At 60.8% G+C, this 18,620-nt stretch overlaps 2 protein-coding genes across 2 annotated transcripts; one reads left to right on the forward strand and one right to left on the reverse strand.

The window, feature by feature from the left end:
* Window positions 1-2,394: 2,394 nt before the first annotated feature.
* Window positions 2,395-6,915, reverse strand: LOC125627795 (aquaporin AQPAe.a-like). The gene is made up of 5 exons (XM_048832307.2): window positions 6,847-6,915; window positions 5,499-5,858; window positions 4,793-4,957; window positions 4,625-4,705; window positions 2,395-4,135 (listed from the first exon to the last, which is right to left on the reverse strand). The coding sequence occupies exons 1-5, from the start codon at window positions 6,859-6,861 to the stop codon at window positions 3,920-3,922; spliced, it is 837 nt and encodes a 278-aa protein (XP_048688264.1). The 5' UTR covers window positions 6,862-6,915; the 3' UTR covers window positions 2,395-3,919.
* Window positions 6,916-13,293: 6,378 nt separating this feature from the next.
* On the forward strand, window positions 13,294-16,978 carry SPRYD4 (SPRY domain containing 4). Its single transcript, XM_048832432.2, has 2 exons — window positions 13,294-13,480; window positions 14,965-16,978. Exons 1-2 carry the CDS (start codon window positions 13,309-13,311, stop codon window positions 15,510-15,512), a joined length of 720 nt encoding a protein of 239 aa, XP_048688389.2. The 5' UTR covers window positions 13,294-13,308; the 3' UTR covers window positions 15,513-16,978.
* Window positions 16,979-18,620: the final 1,642 nt, after the last annotated feature.

Below are 18,620 nucleotides of genomic sequence, written 5' to 3' on the forward strand. Positions count from 1 at the left end.
GCCTACAAACTCACTGCCCCCACCGGCTCTGGCTCCTTTCTACGGGGGACGCCCAAGCTGGGGGGTTTATATGGGGCCCTTGGTCCAGCCCAGGAGGTGGGATTCGGGACTGGGACTCTTAACTCCTTCATTGCCTGCAGCTGGGATGGGCCGCCCTCGGCTGTATAAAGGCTCCCCCTCCCCAGCTGATGCCAAGAGGGAGGGACAGGATGCGGAAGGGACTCAGGGGTGGGGGGAATCGGGGGGGAGGACATCTTTCAGGGACCCCTCCTCTGCCCCCCACCCTGGGAAGGGCCCTCCTGTCCCGCCGACCCAGAGTTCAGCCGCTCCCCGCCACCCAGAGAAGGGGCAGAGCTCAAGACTGTCGCCCTGGCTGGGCTGGGAGGATGGACAGAGCTGCCCCCCAAGTCACCTCTCCTATTCTGTGGGGGAATCAGGGTCTCCTTGTCACTGGCCTCCAGCAAAGTGTGGGGGGAGGTAGGTGCCAGGCAAAGGGGGCGTTATGGGCCCGCGATGGGCCGAGGGGGTTGGGTTATCTGGAGCAGTGGTCGGGGCAGCACAGATCGCTCTGGGGAACCACCAGACCGTGAGGGGGGAGTGCTGCTGGCCCCATCCTGGGGCATCCGAGCCCCTTGGGACACCAGAACGACCCAGCCCAGGGGCCAGGCTGGCTCCTCACGATCGCCCAGGAGAAACAAGGCGTTATACCTGGGCCTCTCGGGGCAGGAGAGCAGCTGCCGGGACCATGGCACGGGGCTGGGGGCACGCTGCCCGCCCCTCGTATGTCCTGCCCTCCTTACACCCTGTGGCCCCGCGCCATGTCTTGGTGGCTCTTGCCAGCGGTGGCAGGCTGGGGGCACCACATCAGCATCTGGCAGGGACCAAATTGGGAAGATTTTTTTCTCTTGGCCCCGGGCGACAAAACCCCGAGGGCTGCCCCTGCCCTGCCCTGCCCTGCCAACCCCTGAGCCAGGCGGGCTCTCTGCACCCCAGCAGTGCCCAGCACCTTCGGGACTGCCAGGGTGGGGTTCTGGCAAGGAACTGGGTGACTGGTGTTACCCTGAGAGGAGGGGCCAGGATTAGGTCTGAGCCCTTCCTGCGCCACTGCCTGGATCCCCTGCCCAAGCTGGAGTCACGAGGTCAAACCCCATTCCCATCTGAAGCACTCCCCTGGATCAGTTCCCTGGGGGCTGCAGGATCAGGCCCTGCTGTGCCCCTCCCTGCTCCCTCTACCCATCCCCCCAGGGCGGGATTTTGTCTCTCCAGCACTTTGCAGCCCATTCAATGGGCCCGGTTGTTTGCCAGGAAGGTTTACTCAGCGCTGGCTTAACGGGAGCTAATTCCCCCAAGCCGCGGGGGATTAGCCGCGGCTGTGCCATTGGGCAGGAGGGTGAGAATCTGCCAGGCCTGCAAGCGGCCAGGATAATGGGTTTGCTTCACTCAGCACCGAGCGCCCGGCCGGGCCTCGGCTGTCAGACCCGGGGTGGGGGGATGGGAACCAACCTGCCCTCACTCGCAGCCACTCCACTCTAGCTCGAATTCGGGAAGGGGGAACCGGGGGGGGGGCTATTTGTGTCTGGTGCTGAACACCCCTCAAAAGCTTTATGCACCCACAACCCCCCGGGCTGTTCTCCCTCATTTCCAAGTAGGGAAACTGAGGCACACAGACTAGAAAAGTGACTTGCCCAAGGTTACACACAGTAAGTCTGTGGCAGAGCCAGGGACAGGGACAAAACCCAGGAGTCCTGGCTCCCAGCCCCCCTGCTCTACCCACTAGCCCCACTCCCCTCCCTCTCCTGGGGACAGAACCCAGGAGTCCTGGCTCCCAGCCCCCCTGCTCTAACCCACTAGCCCCATTCCCCTCACGCTCCTGGGGACAGAACCCAGGAGTCCTGGCTCCCAGCCCCCCTGCTCTAACCCACTAGCCCCATTCCCCTCACGCTCCTGGGGACAGAACCCAGGAGTCCTGGCTCCCAGCCCCCCTGCTCTAACCCACTAGCCCCATTCCCCTCACGCTCCTGGGGACAGAACCCAGGAGTCCTGGCTCTCAGCCCCCTGCTCTCGCACTTTGGTCCCTGCTCCGGTGCCCACTGGCATCCAAGCACGGTGTGAAGACTCCCCAGCGATGGTTGTCATGGTTGCAGGGCTAGTTACCCCTCTGCTCCCCCCCCCTCCCCCGCAGCGTCTTTTCTTAGGCCTTTACCCCCCACCCCGGGCGGAACCACCCCCAAATCTCCCACTTGCAGACTGGGCCCTGAGGCTATGGCCCCTGGCGCATCCATCCTGCCTCGGGCAGGTCCAGCTGGGCCCGGCCCCCGCAGCCCTCCCCTTGGGGGGCTGAGCCCTGACGCACAGTGACCAGGCAGCTGCTCACCCAAAGCCGGCTTTAATCGGAGCAGCAGCTACAGCGTGTGGAGGGAAAGGGGGTCAAACCCACTGCCAGGCCGCGCCCACGGCTGTTGTCCCTCGGGCCCTGCCATGCCGCTCGTTCGGCCACCCAGCTCTGCGGGTGCCAGCCGGATTCCCCCGGACGACGTGCCCTTTCCAGCCCCTGCCTCAGCCCCTCTGCCCTCCTGCGTTCCCGGCCCTCTCCCTGCCCAAGGGGTTGCTGAGACGTGGGGTATCTCAAGCCTGCTTGTTTTCCCAGCCAGCCCCTTGTGAAACTAACCCGGCCCATCCCTCCAGCACCGCCCCGGCGCCAGGCCCGTCCCTGATTACCGGGCAGCTCCCGATCCGTCCCGACGGTTCATTCCCCTCCAGCTTCAGCTGCCAGGCACTGGACCCCGCCCTGCCTTGGCCCGCTGGCCTGCCGAGCCCTCTGCCCCACGGATCACACCTGGAGCAGGTCGCTCCAGGCGGGCCCAGGGGACACTGAGAACAAGTGGCCGGCTGCAGCCAGAGCGGGGTGAGCCCCGTTCCCAAGTGGTGCCGCTGACTTGTTCTGGGGGCGATCAGCAGTAACCGGGGGCGGGAGGGCACTGCTGTAGCCAGGGTGGCCTGTATCTGTGGGGCAGGGGAGGGTCCAGACCTATGAGCAAACCCAGACTGCGAATGGGGGGGCACGAAACCAGAGGCCGTTTTGCCCTTGAGCTCGGTGGCCATGGGGTCCGTGTGGTGCCCAGCGATCAGGCTGCAGCACCCAGCCCTGGCCCCAGCTGCCTTGGGGCACCCTGTCTGGGGCGCCCCAGTGCCCCACGGGGCTGCAGGAACAGCAATGCGGTGAACCAGGCTGGGCTATGCCACCCACCGCTGCCAGCCTGGGAGCCAAGCAGGAGCCTGCCAATAATGATCAACTGTACAGAGGAGCCGATAGGCTCCCAGCCAGCACCAGGGCTGTGGGCATGGACCGTGCCAGAGCTATCCTCACCCACAACGAACCCTCTCACGGTGCCAGCATGGACAGAGTGTGCCTTGCGCCCCCCCAGGAGTCAGGGGAGCGGCACTGCCATTTTGAGAGGGGGAAACTGAGGCACAGAAAGCAGCCAGTCACGTACTGAGTGAGTAGCATTGCTGCAGATAGAACGCAGGAGTCCTGGCTCCCAGCCCTCCCTGCTCTAACCACTAGATGCCACTCCCCTCTCAAAACCAGGGATCGAACCCAGGAGTCCTAGCTCCCAGCCCCCCACTCTATGCACAGGCTATGCTGTCTGTCCAAAAGCGGTGGCCCTGTTTCTCTGAGCCCCAGGACTGAGATGTGGTGGGTTCTGATCTGAACTGGCCCTGGTCTTGCCCGTCTCCTGCCTCCACCGGTGGATGCTGGGTGCAGCTGGTACCGGTGCTGGAGCAGCACTGGGGGTAGGGGTCACTCAGTGGGGCTAGCAGGTGGGGTGAGGGTGGGCTGGATCATGACAGTGGGGGTCACTCAAGGAGGCTGGCAGGTCCTTGGTGGGCAGGACGGGGTGGGGGAGGCCATGCTGGCTCAGCGCTGCTCCCCCTTGCGGGGTGGCTTGGCACGGGCGGTGTCCTGCGGGGCGGTGGAGAGAGAGGAGTGGGACACGCTGGCCGTCTCCACAATGTCGATGTCCCGGCAGGTCAGGCAGGCGACCAGCTTCTCCCGGGAGGCGCTGGAGGCAAAGAGGAACTCGTAGGAGAGGCCAGCCAGCACCGCGCCCAGCGAGGGGCCGATCCAGTACACCTGCGGGGGGGGAGGGGAGAGACAGGGGTCAGCGAGATCCAGTGCACCTGGGTGGGGGACAGGGGTCAGACAGGGCCCAGGGAGATCCACTGCACCTGGGGTGGGGCACAGGCCGGGGGTCAGACAGGGCCCAGCGAGATCCAGTACACCTGGGGTGGGACAGGGCCCAGGGAGATCCGGTACACCTGGGGTGGGACAGGGATCAGACAGGGCCCAGGGAGATCCAGTGCACCTGGGGTGGGGCACAGGCCAGGGGTCAGACAGGGCCCAGCGAGATCCAGTACTCCTGGGGGGGGACAGGGATCAGACAGGGCCCAGCGAGGGGCTGATCTAACACACCTGGGGGGGGCAGGACATGGGCTCAGGTTGGCCCCACGCTCCCCACATGCCCACTGCAGGCTGCTCAGCTCCAGGTCCTGGACCCAACATGGCCTTTGCTGGCTGGGCACCCCCTGCCCTCCCCCCCCCATGCACCCCAGCCTGGCTCACCCAGTGATGGTCCCAGATGCCCGTCAGGACGGCTGGGCCCAGCGATCTGGCTGGGTTCATGCTGCCCCCGGAGAACGTCCCCTGCAGAGACAGCAGGGTGGTGAGTGGACATTGCGGGGCCCCGCCGGCCCAGCCTTGCCCTCCCTCTGGGGCAGGGGTATCTCTTACCGCAGCCAGCGCTCCAGCCGTCACGGAGAAGCCGATGGCCAGGCCGCCCGGCTCGCCCGCCCCTCGGCGCCGCTGGTCCTCCACGGCGAAGATGGTGAAGGCCAGCTGGAAGGTGGAGAAGGTCTCCATGGCGAGCGCCTGCCCAGCGTTCCCCTCGCTGCTCACCTGGGCCCGGGAACAAGACAGGGCAGCTCACACCCGGCACCGGCCCGGCCCTCAGGCCACGTGGGCAGCAGGGAAACTGGGGGCCTGTGGCCCCTGGACCAGACACAGTTGGGCGTTCACCCCTGGGGGGCATCAGGGGCTGTGTTGGTGTCCTGGTGACCCAGCAGCGAGAGGTCTGGGGAGGTCCCCACTGGGCTGTGGGGACAGTGAAGGGGGGTCGAATCCAGTCAAGGTGGGATCCCTGCTTCTGGGGCACGGGAAGGTGTGAGTCTGACAGGTGGCCCTGCCCACACGGTTGAGGGGCCACACTTCCATTGGGGGTCAGGGCAGCACTGCAAATGGGCAGCTGGGGGGGTCAGGGTGTCCCCCTGGAAGGCAGGTGCACCCTGTATCAGCACGCGCATCTGTTGGGCTGACCCAGGGACCGGTTACCCAGCTCCCCCAGTGCCCATGGGCCCCAGACAGACGCTGGGAGCCAGAAAGCCCAGGGCCTGAGGGGCGGCCGGGGTGGGGCCCCCTGTGACCAGGCTGGGACACTCACCCTGGTGACGAGGTGGCTGGCAGCTGCAGTGGGCAGCGCCAGGCAGACGGCGGCCGAGGCCAGGACGGCACCCAGGCACTGGGCTAGGATGTAGGCGGCTCCGTGCAGGGCATCCAGCTTGCGGGTGCAGAGGAAGGCCAGGGTGAGGGCCGGGTTGGCCTGGGCCCCGCTGACCTCGCCGAAGCAGTGAGCCAGGCCCAGGGCCGCCAGCCCGGCCGTCAGAGCCGGCTGCAGTGCGGGTGGGGCTGTGATGCGCCCGGGGCCGCTGGGGCACGAGGCGCCCAGCACCAGCCAGACGAAGATCAGGGTGCCAGCCGCCTCCGCCAGCAGGGAGCACCAGAACCGACGGCTCCGCAGGTCCTGGGGAGGGGGGGGGACACACAATCAGCAACCAGGTGGGGGGGGACCATGGCAACAGACATGGGGGCGTCTGGTCCCATGGCAACGCGCGGCGGGGAGTCTGGAACCATGGCTGCAGAGGGGACACTGTGGGGAGGGCAGGTCACGGGGCAGCGTAGGGGGCTGGCTGTGAGCTCTTCCCATCACTAAGCCATCAACCAGCAGATCAGACCCCTCCAATCTTGCCCCCCCATGCCAGGGACCCCTGGCACAGATGCGCTTCACCAACCTCAGTCCCTCCACGGAGCCTGGGATGGATGGGTCTTAGTGGGGTCAGGGAGGAGCTGGTCTCAGGCACCGAATCCCCTGGTTTGTGGGGGGGTTGGTTTGGATGCTGGAACCCCCCACCCAGCCATGGTCCTAATGGAGCTGGAGCTGAGTATGGAAAGAAAGAAAGAAAGAAAGAAAGAAAGAAAGAAAGAAAGAAAGAAAGAAAGAGCGAGCCTGTCCCTGGATGGGTGGATGGATGCAGATGGGTGGAGAGATATGAATGGATGGACAGACAGATGGATGTGGCTGGGTGGAGACGGATGGATGGATACCAATGGATAGGTGGATATGGATGGATGGACAGATGCGGGTGGGTGGATGTGGACAGACAGATGGACACGGGTGGGTGGGTGGATATGGACGGATGGATGCGTGTGGGTGGATATGGCTGGACGGATGGACATGGGGGGGTTGGTGGATATAGACGGATGGATGGGGGTGGGTGGATAGGTATGGACGGACGGACAGATGGGCGGGCGGGGTGGATATGGACAGATGGACAGATGTGGGTGGGTGAATATGGACGGATGGATGGACGGGGCAGGTGGGTGGATACAGACGGCTGGGCGGACGGATGGGCAGGGAGTTCAGAGAAGTTCTCCCAAACTTCCCAGGTGCCCCATAGCCAGGGGCCCGCTCAGCTGCCCACTGGGGTGAGGGAAAGGCGGGCAGCCCTTACCTCGCCGATGGCCATGCTGCCGGCTGGCTGCCGAGGGCTCTGCTCTGGGAGACACAGGGTGCTGCGCTGCTCTCCCTCCAGGGATCCTCAGACCCCCCCCTCCCGCCCCTCCCGGCCAGGCTCCTCTTAAAGGTACAGCAGCCACGGGCGCTGAGCAAGGGGCCAGAGGGGCATCGGGGCAGAGCCCGAGGGGGCCCGCTGGGCAGAGGGGGCAGCAGCGTGTTTCCAGGGCACCTGCTCCTGGGAACCCCCCCCGTCTCCTTAACCGAACCCACAGCTACCAACCCCCACCCACACATGCCACTCTCCTGGCTCACAGCCCCAGCCCTGGGCTCCTCCGCTCCCCCCAGCATGGCCAATGCCCCACATTCCCCTGCAAGTCCTGCCCCGGGCCCCCCATCAGCTGATGCTCCTCACTCCCGACCTGCAGCCCCACTCCCCCCGCTATTCCCGAAGTCGGCTTCTCCTGAGCAGAAACTGCCAGAGTTTCTTTAGTGGGGGCCCTGGGGGGGGGGGGCTGACAGGACCAAGCATGTCCTGTGGCCGTGGGTAAAGCCAGGTGTGCCCCCAGGGGGTGGGGTTGGGCTGCAGGATGGGCAGGGCCCGGGTGGGGTGGGGGGTTGGGGTCTGGGATGGGCAGGGCTGGGGGGCAATTTGGGGTCTGGGATGGGCAGGACCCCAACCTGAAAGCGGGGCGGGGGTGGGGGGTGTTGATGACTCAGGTGCCTGGAAACCAGCGGCTGTCATGGCAACCTGCCCCTTTGAATCTCAAAGAGGAACCAAAGGCCTTCTGAAGGGGGTTGTCAGGACGACCGAGGACGTTGTCCAGGGCTGGGATTCTCCCTCCTACCAGAGATGAAAGGAGAGAGGAAGGGGGGCTGCGGAGCTGGGGCACGAGGGAGGGCGAGTGTGCCACTGGCTGTGCGAAGGCACAAGGGAGGGTGCAAATGAGTGTGCGAATGGCAAGTGTGCAAACAAGCATACACGGGGCGACCGTGCAAATGAGTGTGAACGCGGACAGCATGAAAAAGAGCGTCTGAGTGACGCTACGTGGAGCAGGTCTGCACGGCCGGGTGGGGCAGGTGGGGGAGCGAATGCACATGGGAGTGTGTGCACCGATGAGTGTGAACGTCTGTGTCAGAGAGTGTGCGCAGGCAGGGGGAGGTGTGGATGGAATCAGGCAGGCAAGGAGTGGGGGGCTATGGGGCCAGGTGCCCTGTGATTGCGGGTGCGAGTCTCCTCTCACGCTGCTGGCACACCCGTGTACCACGAGTCCCGCAGAGCCCAGCCCCAGCATGGGGGGGTACCGATCACAGCGGGGGCCTCTGGAGACTGCAGTAACACCAATGCCCTAGGTGAGCATGGGGAAAGGTCCCCCCCGGACGCCAGAACACATGGGGAGTGCGTCCTTGGGGTCACCAGGCGCCTGGGTCTGCGGGTGAGCAGGTGTCTGGGCCCAGTTGCTCCATTTTAGAGACAGGGAAAGTGAGGCGCGGGGGAAGCAAGTCCTATTGGTGCAGCTGCAATGGAAGCCAGGAGTCCGGCCTCCTGTCCGGCAGACCAGTACGGTGCAGGAGGGGACAGCGCTGGGCCACCTAGGCTGTAAACCCCCTTCGATTGGAGGCCAAGGCCCTAAAGCCGCTGGAGCCGTCCCTGGAGAATTCCCCTCCGCGCTGCTCCCCCAGTGTTGCTGGCTCAGCAGAGCCTCCCCCCGCCCGCCCCCCAAGAGCTCCAGCTGGAGTCAGCGGGGCTTTACAGCCGAAGCACCTGGCTCAGCAAAACCTGGGGGTGCAGCGGCCCCGGGCTGACCCCGGCCGGTGCCGCGTTCGCTCTATTCTTCCTGCCATTCTCTGCGCGGCGTGTGCTGACTTGCTGCAAAGAGCCAGAACAATCAGCGGCCTCAATAGCTGAAACAAAGCCCCCCCCCCCTTGCCCCCCAGCTGGGACTCCAGCCCCCCCCCCCCCGCCCCCCAAACACACCCACGCTGGGTGGGCGGCCCTGTCAGGCCCCATCAGCATCAAACGCCGGCCCAGCGAGAGCCCCCCGCTGCCCACTCCTGCTGCGGCTGCCCTTGCCGTGCCCTCCCCGCGGGGCCCGCTCACGGGTGGGCACCGACGTTACTCTCTCTGTGCCAGCTCCCTGCCCGCCCCAGCCACCACGTGGGTGCCCCTGTCGTTGGCGTCTCCACCCTCCACCCGCCCCTGTGCACACACACCCCCTTGTCCCCCCCAGAGCCAGGCGCTATGTGCAAAGAGCCCCTCCCCCCCAGGGAAGTATGGAGACACCCCCCCAGCGAGGACCAGGGAGAAGCCCCCCTCCCCCCTTTGCATGGAGCGGGTGCTGCTGTCCCATCGCACCTTTATCCAGCACCCACCGCGGGTGACACACACACCCCCCGCCGCCTTTCAGCAGCTCTTCCCCGATCCCTGGCACCGCTGCCCACACACAGCAGCACCCGGGGCTGTGCCCAGGGGGCAGGTGTTCGCGTTGTCCTGTCTCCCTGTCTCTCCTCCCACCTCTGGGAGCCCTGGGGTGAGGTGAGACTGGTCTGAGACCTGCTGGTCTGGGGCAGGACAAACCAGTCCCCTCCTCCCCCCACCCTATAAACTCTGTGCTGCTCCAGCCAGTCGGGGGCACCACCTGGTTCCAGGGGCTGGTTCTGTTTGGGGCATGAAACGCCCGTCCAGCCCTCACCTCCCGCCCTGAGCCAGGCAGAGCGCAGGGGGACAGTGACTGGATGGGCAGCGCTCTCCCCAGGAGCAGAAGGAGGGGAATAAATGGGGTCAGGCATGGAAGGGCCAAGGGAGAAACCTCCCTCAGAACGGAGCTTGGCCGACCTAGATCCGGGCTCCTTGTGGGATTTCTTTCCTCTCGTAACTGAAATATGTGGGGCCTGTGAAAACACTGAATCCAATTATTCCATCGCCTGGCGTTCCAGGCCAGGTTCTCCATGGCCCTGTGCCTTCTTGGGCAGTCATGTGTCCCTGCGCGGATTCTCACTCACGCAAAGAAACGTGGCATTCATGAAACCTGATGGGATGATTCCCACAACTGGACTATTAAAATCACCAGCCACAAAACCCTGTGTAGGAAGGACAGAGGGGAACAGAGGTGGGTTTTTTGCGGGGGAGAGGCGCTCTACATGAAAGACACCCTTCCCGGCTTTAGAGATACTGGTAACTCAAGCACAGGATCTCCACTCAACTCCAGGTGCTAGGACTTTAACAAAAACAGTAATTATCACGAGACTCATGACAAAATCACGAGAGCTGCCATGCTGGTCACGTGTGGAACGAACGGTGGTGTTCTTCCGGGGGGCTCTGATTTGGGAGACGTATGCTGGAGATTCCCTGCTGCTGGCAGGGAAACATCATTCGCGTTTCTGAAAGTTACAGGTGTTGAAAAACTGGAGAGAGTGCAGAAAAAAGCCACCAAAATGATTTAAGGTGCTCCCCTGCCCCTAATCAATCAGAGCTTGTCCGTGGAGAGGAACGGCTCTACAACAATGCCTGACAAAACAGAGAGAGGTTTAAGGAGCAAACTCTATTTGGCTGGTCAGAGAGAAGCTGGAGTGTGAGCTGATTACAGTGTATGAGTACCATGGCAGGGAGATAACACCAGACATCTAGTGGAGACAGGCAGAACAAGAACCAACAACTGGTAACTGAAACCAGACAAATGCAAATTAGAATGCAGCAGGCCCATTTGTTTTTTAAAGAAGGAGGGTGATAAAGCATTGGAACAAATTACCAAGTGTCCTCAGATCAAGACTGGCTGCCTTTCTGGAAGGTGCTTTAGCCAAACCCAAGTTATTGGGCTGAACGCAGGGGGAACAAGGTGAAAGGTCTGGCCTGTGCTGTACATTTCATGCCCACTTTGCACTGGTCTAAATGACTGTACAAGATCTGGGATGATGGAGAATCAGGCCCGAAATACAGAGCTCCCGCGACAAAAATCTCCAGCGGCTTCGCTCGTAACACAGGGGATGTGGGTGAAACGTTACTTGGTACCAATATTCCACAGCACAGTGGTGGGGAACAGTGTAAGTGGCTCTGGCTCCCAGCCCTGTTCTTGCTGGGTCCCCCGGTGAAAAGAAGCAGCTGGTGGCTCTTGCAGCTAAGGCCGCCCCCAGGCAGCAGCAGGGTTGCAGTTTCCATTAATTACTGAACTGTTGAGCACCCCCAGAGGTGATGTCCAGAGGCGAGAAGGAATTGCTGTCTGCAGCTTCAACGTCACCACTGACCTGCTGTGTCACTGTGCGTAAGTCACTTCCCTACCCCGTGCCTCAGTTTCCCCTCCCCAGTCTTTGTTAAGGCCAGGGGCTGTTTCTCAGCATAGGTGTGTACAGCGCCCAGCACAATAGGATTCTATTCTACGCAGGTGCTTAGTCAGCCCTCCTCAGGTAGGATGGCGACAAAGGCTGTATAAATTCCTGAATACGCTTAGATTAGACCGAATAGTCTCTGGACTGAGAGGAAGGAGGGGCCAGTGCTTAGGGCCCCAGCCTGCGACTTGGGAAACCCAGGTTCTGCCACAGACTCCCTCTGTGCAACCTTGGGCAGGTCACTTCAGTTTCCCCACCTGTACAAAGGTGATAATACCCCCGCCTCGCCTCCCAGGGGTGTTGTGAGAGTACATATGTTAAAGACTACGAGGGGCTCAGATACTGTGGTGAGGGGGGCCAGGTGACCTTAGCCAGAGAGATCCTTGTTGGGGCCAGGTCTGTGCAGCGCCTGGCGCACTGGGGGTGCTGCTGTCAGACCCATAAGAATCAAGTTGTTCTTTATGGCACAGTCAGTTGAGGTGGCTGTCGAGGACCACGGGGACGTTACAGTGGATTACAACAGGTACTGAATAGTAATAACAACACTTTGCACTTCTCTGGGGCCTTCAGACCACACGGAGCTCGGCAAATATCTGGGCCCTACTCCACCCACCCTGGGTCGGGGCTCTGGGGGTCAGCCCTGCCCCGCAGCTGGGCACAGAGAGTCACAGAGTGAGAACAGGTTTCAGAGTAGCAGCCGTGTTAGTCTGTATCCGCAAAAAGAAAAGGAGGATTTGTTGCACCTTAGAGACTAACAAATTTATTTGAGCATAAGCTTTCGAGAGCTACAGCTCACTACATCGGATGCATGTAGTGGAAAATACAGTGGAGAGATTTTATATACACAGAGAACATGAAACAATGGGCGTTACCATACAGACGGTAACAAGAGTGATCAGGTAAGGTGAGCTATTACCAGCAGGAGAGCGGGCGGGGGGGTGGGGTGAGGTGGGGAACCTTTTGTAGAGATAATCAAGGTGGGCCATTTCCAGCAGTTGACAAGAACGTGTGAGGAACAGTGGGGGTGGGTGAGTAAACACGGGGAAATAGTTTTACTTTGTGTAATGACACATCCACTCCCAGTCTTTATTCAAGCCTAAGTTAATTGTATCCAGTTTGCAAATTAATTCCAATTCAGCAGTCTCTCGCTAGAGTCTATTTTTAAAGTTTTTTTGTTGAAGAATTGCCACTTTTAGGTCTGTAATTGCGTGACCAAAGAGATTGAAGTGTTCTCCAACTGGTTTTTGAATGTTATAATTCTTGACGTCTGATTTGTGTCCATTTATTCTTTTACGTAGAGACTGTCTGGTTTGGCCAATGTACATGGCAGAGGGGCATTGCTGGCACATGATGGCATAGATCACATTGGTGGATATGCAGGTGAACGAGCCTCTGATTGTGTGGCTGATGTTATTAGGCCCTGTGATGGTGTCCCCTGAAGAGATATGTGGACACCGTTGGCAACGGGCTTTGTTGCAAGGATAGGTTCCTGCGTTAGTGGTTCTGTTGTGTGGTATGTGGTTGCTGGTGAGTATTTGCTTCAGCTTGGGGGGCTGTCTGTAGGCAAGGACTGGCCTGTCTCCCAAGATCCGTGAGAGTGATGGGTCGTCCTTCAGGATAGGTTGTAGATCCTTGATGATGCACTGGAGGGGTTTTAGTTGGGGGCTAGTGGCGTTCTGTTATTTTCTCTGCTGGGACTGTCCTGTAGTAGGTGACTTCTGTGAACACTTCTGGCTCTGTGAGAACAGGGGGGAGCCCTGGGACTAGAACCCAGGTGTCCGGGCCCCCCAACGCCCCCGACCACTCAACCCCACACCCCTCCCAGAGCTGGGGAGAGAACCCAGGCGTCCGGGCCCTCCAGCACCCCCTGACCCCTCAACCCCACACCCCTCCCAGAGCTGGGGAGAGAACCCAGGCGTCCGGGCCCTCCAGCACCCCCTGACCCCTCAACCCCACACCCCTCCCAGAGCTGGGGAGAGAACCCAGGCGTCCAGGCCCCAGGGCAAGGCCCCCCCAGCCAGTCCCCCAAGCTGGGCTCTGGAGCAGGGACTTGCCCCGCCCCTTTGGCAGGTGGGGGGTCAAAGGTCACGCCTCGGCCCCGCCTCCCAGGCTCCAGCGGAAGCCAGGCCCATCCAAGATGGCGGCGCCCCCGCCCGGCTACTTCCGCCCGGGTCACGTGAGGCGGGAAAGCCGGGGACTTGTCCCACGCGGCTCCAAGATGGCGGCGCCCATGCTGAGCGCTCTGCGGCGGCCGGGCTGGGGCCTGCGCGGGGTGGGGCGGGCTCGCGCCAGCGGCCCCCACCGGAGGGGTAGGCACCGGCCGGAGCCCCGCCCCCCGGGAGCCCCGCCCCGCCGCCCTGGGGGGAGAGCCGCCCCCTGGGCCCGCCGGGGCTGGGGTCCGCGTGGCCTGGCGGTGCCCCCCCCCGCTAGTCCTGGGGGGCTGAACTGCCCGCTGCGGCTGGGGGCTGGGGGCTGGCGCTGCCCCCGGGGCTGGGGGCTGAGGGGGCTAGCTCGGGGGCTGGCATTTTCCTGGTACTGCCCCCCTGGGGTGGGGGCTGGCTCTTAGGGGGCTGGCGCTGCCCCCCTGGGTTGGCTCAGGGGTGGCATGACATCACTTCCTCACCACTGAGCTGCCCTGGTCTTGCGCTCCCACCGCCTCCTCTCTCTTCCCCAGCTGGCCTGTGCCCGGTACCTGCTCTCTGGCACTCTTCACCCCTCCCCCCCCGTTCTGGGATTGGGACCCTAACTCCCATTCTCCTTGCTGGGGCAGTGTGTGGGTGTTGTCCCGTCCCCCCCCAAAAAAAACTGGGCTGCCTTTGCAAATGTTTGGTGCGACCTTGTCAAGTGATTTCCCAGTCCCTGATGCACGGCCCCTCCCAGCCCCTGAGACTCGCAGCTTGACCTTTCTCCCATTTCTCTGCAACCCACTTCCTGGCCAGCTCACTCCCCTCGCTGAGACTTGGCTCCCACCATGGAAAAGATTAGAGCAGCTGCAGGGGCGGCTGTTTTTAAAGGGACTTTGAGCTCAGCCCCACGGTTAAGCTTTGTTTAAGAACATCCGAGATCTCACATGAGTTACTGTGATTTGCTTTGCATGAGTGCCTGGTGGGGCTCAGGGATCCTGTCTGGGTGCTCACAGGGGTCCCCATACCAGAGACTGGCTTCAAATTGAGAGAAATGGGCATTGGGTTCTTTTGATCTGCCTCCTACTTTAGGATTCATGCTTTTCCCTGCTCCTATGAAGGTTACAAACTTACTCCTATGTTTTTTGCTGAGAAGCTGAGATGCTCCTGTAAATCAGCTCACTCCAGGAGCCAAGACATTTAGCAACATTGGGGTGTTTCTTGACTCATGATGAAATTGCAAGAGCTGGCAATGCTGTGATCATTAATGCATGTATCCTTGCAACGCCCCTTGTGAGAGAGGGAACTGCAATTAACTTCATTCTACTGATGGGGCAGAAGAGAGATTTTCAAAAGTGACCTGCCTGTAAGACTCAGAGCAGGGTCTGTCTTTTAACTGCATCAGTATGGTGCCTTGCACAAAGGGGCCCTGATCTCAGGTGTGACTAACCCTAAAAATGTCAGGTGTTAGCAAAACAGGAAAGGACCCCAAAATATAATTTTTATTTTGTGTGCCCTTTAAACCAACAACCTAACTGCCTCACCCCAGCCCACTAATGTGAATTATCTTGGTTCTAGTTATCTTGGAGTGGAAGAATTTGCTGCCCTAGTGGATTCTTTCTGTGAGCTCTCAGTAAAGCTTCTTCTTGTTTTTTCCCCCTCTCCCGCAGACATCAGTTTCAAGCTAGATGAGCGAACGGCTCACAGCAGCCTGGATCTCTCCAAAAAAGACACCGGCGTCATTTACCGCATGCTGGGGATTGACCCAACCAAAGTCCCCCAGAACCCTGAGCGATTTCGGGAGTGGGCTGTGGTGCTGGGGGACGCTGCCGTGTCCAGCGGCCAGCACTACTGGGAAGTGACAGTCAAGCGCTCGCAGCAGTTCCGTATCGGCGTGGCTGATGTGGACATTTCCAGGGAAGGGTGCATTGGGCACGACGACCACTCCTGGGTGTTTGCGTACTCCCACCGCAGGTGGTACGCCATGCTGGCCAACGAAACCACCCCCATCAGCAACATCGGCAACCCTGAGCGCGTGGGGCTGCTGCTGGACTACGAGGGCAGGAAACTCAGCCTGGTGGATGTGGGCAAACAGGTGTTCATCCATACCCTGGCCACGGAGTTCCAGGGGCCCGTGGTGCCCGCGTTTGCTCTCTGGGATGGGGAGCTGCTAACTCATTCTGGGTTGGATGTGCCCAAGAACCTCCAGGACAGTTAATGGTCAACCGCAGGGCCTGGGATGTCTGGACATGCCCTTCTGTAGGGAAACCTCCTTCAGTGTGAGGCAGAGAAAGGGATTTGGTCAGTCCCCTCACCCCGTTCAGCCCCGAGGGGGCGCTCTCCAGGCAGCTCTAGAGCTTGCTTTCCCCTTGGGAAGGAGCAGTCCCCTCTCAGTCCCCAGCTAGGAACCAACTCCAGCTCTTCTGCTCAGCTAAAGCAGGGTCCTCAGGCCAAGATTCTGCCTGCTACGTCTGTGGCTCAGCCCTGGAGCAGAGAAGCCCCTCACTGCCCCTGGAGATCAGGCAATCCCAGACTTGTTTCCCTTCTCCATCTTAGGTAGTCCTTAGGAGCTTTGTGGCCATCTGCCACTCCTGTGCCAAACGCCCTGCCGGTCCCGGTGCCTGTTCCCCCATCAGTGCTCCCGGTGGCAGATTTGGATTTGAATGACATGAGGCATTGCTGGAGGGAGGGAAGCGTCACTGTTGCCCCCTTCTGTCTCAGGGAGGGGGGGACAGTCGGGTGCACCAGCTCTCAGCTGGTCGGTCGTGCGTTTCAGCGGCTGCACCTGAACCCAGCCGGAAATCCAGATCCCATTCCCCTCCTGTGTCGGCAAGGGCCGTTACGCTTCCGTTTCCACAAGTGCTTTATTAAGACGCAGCTTATTAAGCCGTTCTTTATTAAGAAGCTCCCTCTTCTCCCACAGCATCCCCGCCAAAGCTGTGGTTGCTTCCCCCCACTGTCTGGAGCCAATCAGCAGGCCCCAGGGATGGGCGGGCAAACGAATCCTGGCGCCGTTGCTTAGTGCAGCCACAGGGCTGTTCCTAGGTGCAGGGGAAAAAACCCAGGAAGGAGCAATACGTTTGGGCAGGGACTTTGTGTCTGTAGCTTTCCTCTCAGCCATGGTTTGTCTGGCTTAGCCGGGGGAGGGGGAACAGTGTTACCCCCTCTCCCCCAACCCCATTAAGGACTTTGCCATTGCCCCTTCCCAATCCTTCAGGGCAGGGGTGGCCAACCTGGGGCTGAGAAGGAGCCAGAATTTACCAATGTGCATTGCCAAAGAGCCACAGTAACACGTCAGCTCCCCCCCGCCCCCCGTGTCTCCTGTCCGCCACGATCAGCTGTTTTGTGGTGTGCAGGAAGCTCGGGGGGGGGGAGGAGCAAGGGCGTGTCAGACTCGGGGAAGGGGCGGGGGCCTTGGGGAAAGGAGTGGAGTGGGACAGAGCCAGGGGTTGAGCAGTGAGCATCCCCCAGCACATTGGAAAGTCGGCGCCTGTGGCTCCAGCCCGTGTCTATGTGAGGAGCTGCATATTAACCTCCGAAGAGCCGCATGTGGTCCCATCCCTCAGCAGCCCCGGTGCATCCGGCTACGTTCACACAAACCCAGCCCCCCGGCGGTGCTTTGCTGACTGTGTGTATTGGTGGGTCTTCCAATCCCCTCCCCTGTAATAAACCGGAGAATCCTCAGCAGCGTGCGTCCCCTCTCTCTGTGCCGTGTGTCAGGAGGGGACTCCTAGCGAAAACAGCCACTCCCTAAACAGTGCCCAAATGCAGCCAGGTTGGTCTGTCTGGGCCCCACCCCCCCGCAGCTTTGCTGATGCTCCTCACTCCTGACCCGCAGCCCGCTGCTCTCCTAGCCCTAGGCTCCCCTCAACTCTGCCGGTGCCCCTGACTCCCGACCCGCAACCCCCTGCTAGCCCAATCCTGGGCTCCCATGAACTCTGCCGGTGCCCCTGACTCCTGACCCGCAGCCCCCTGCTAGCCCAATCCTGGGCTCCCATGAACTCTGCTGGTGCCCCTGACTCCCGACCTGCAACCCCCTGCTAGCCCAATCCTGGGCTCCCCTCAACTCTGCTGGTGTCCTGACTCCCGACCCGCAACCCCCTGCTAGCCCAGCCCTGGGCTTCCCCCACAGCTCTGCTGGTGCCCCTCCTGACCTGCAGCCCCCTGTTCAGTAGTGGTCCATCTTCCAAAAGCCAGAATCTTGCTCTCAAATAAGGCCCCAGTCCTCCCCTCCTCTGTTCGGATTTATTAGGTGTGTTACAGTTGCACTAGGAGTGCCAGTCCTGGGCCTTTTGTGCGAGGTTCTGCACAGACAGAACAAAAAGCTACTCCGGCCCATAAGGAGCTCACAATCAAAGTGCACGTTCAGGCCTGGTCAGAGATCTGGCCGTGCAGAAGCCTCTACGGGACTCTGTGTATTACACAAGAACTGCAAGAATCAGAAGTCGTGGGGCTAACAAGACGTGCTTTAAACCACTGCTCCAGCTGCTGTTCTCTGCTGGAGCTGCGCTTCCCCCTTCCTCTGTACGTGGTGGTCTCTGGGAAGGCAGTGAGACCCTCTGATCCGACTACTATGGAGAGAAATAACCAGCACCCACAAAACGATCATTGAGGTAACCCAAATCCACACGCTGATCTTAAGGGACCTACCCCAGAAACAAAGTCTGGGCTGGAAGGGACCGCAAGGTCATTGCATCCAGCCCCCTGTGCTGAGGCAGGACCTGATAACCCTAGACTAGCCCTGACAGCTGTTTGTCCCACCTGCTCTTAAAAACCTCCAATGTGGGGATTCCACAAGCTCCCTTGGAAGCCTGAGTGGGACTTTAACTATCTGTAGAGTTAAAAAGTTTTTCCTAATGTCCACCCTAAACTGCCCTTGCTGCAGATTAAGCCCGTTGCTTCTTGTTCTACCTTCTGTGGATGTGGAGAAGAATTCGCCACTGTCCTCATTAGAACAGCCCTCAGCGTATTTGCAGACTGTTCTCCGGTACTCCCTCAGTCGGCTTTTCTCAAGACCATTTTAACTTTTCCTCACAGGTCAACCTTTCCTTTGATCATTTTTGTTGCTCTTCTCTGGACTCTCTCCAATTTATCCACCTCTTTCTTAACGTGCGGCACCTGGAACTGGATACGGTTCTCCAGTTGGGGCCTCCCCAGGGCTGAGTAGAGCAGGACAGTCACTTCCTGTGTCTTACATATGATGCTCCTGTTAATACAGCTCAGAATGATATTAGTCTCTTCCAGCTGCATCTTCAACTTCATTGAAGATTCACCTGCATGTCTACTAATGTGATATATGCCATCACGTGCCAGCAGTGCCCTCTGC

Source organism: Caretta caretta, chromosome 20, assembly GCF_965140235.1.
Source record: "Caretta caretta isolate rCarCar2 chromosome 20, rCarCar1.hap1, whole genome shotgun sequence".
Classification (NCBI taxonomy): Eukaryota; Metazoa; Chordata; order Testudines; family Cheloniidae; genus Caretta; species Caretta caretta.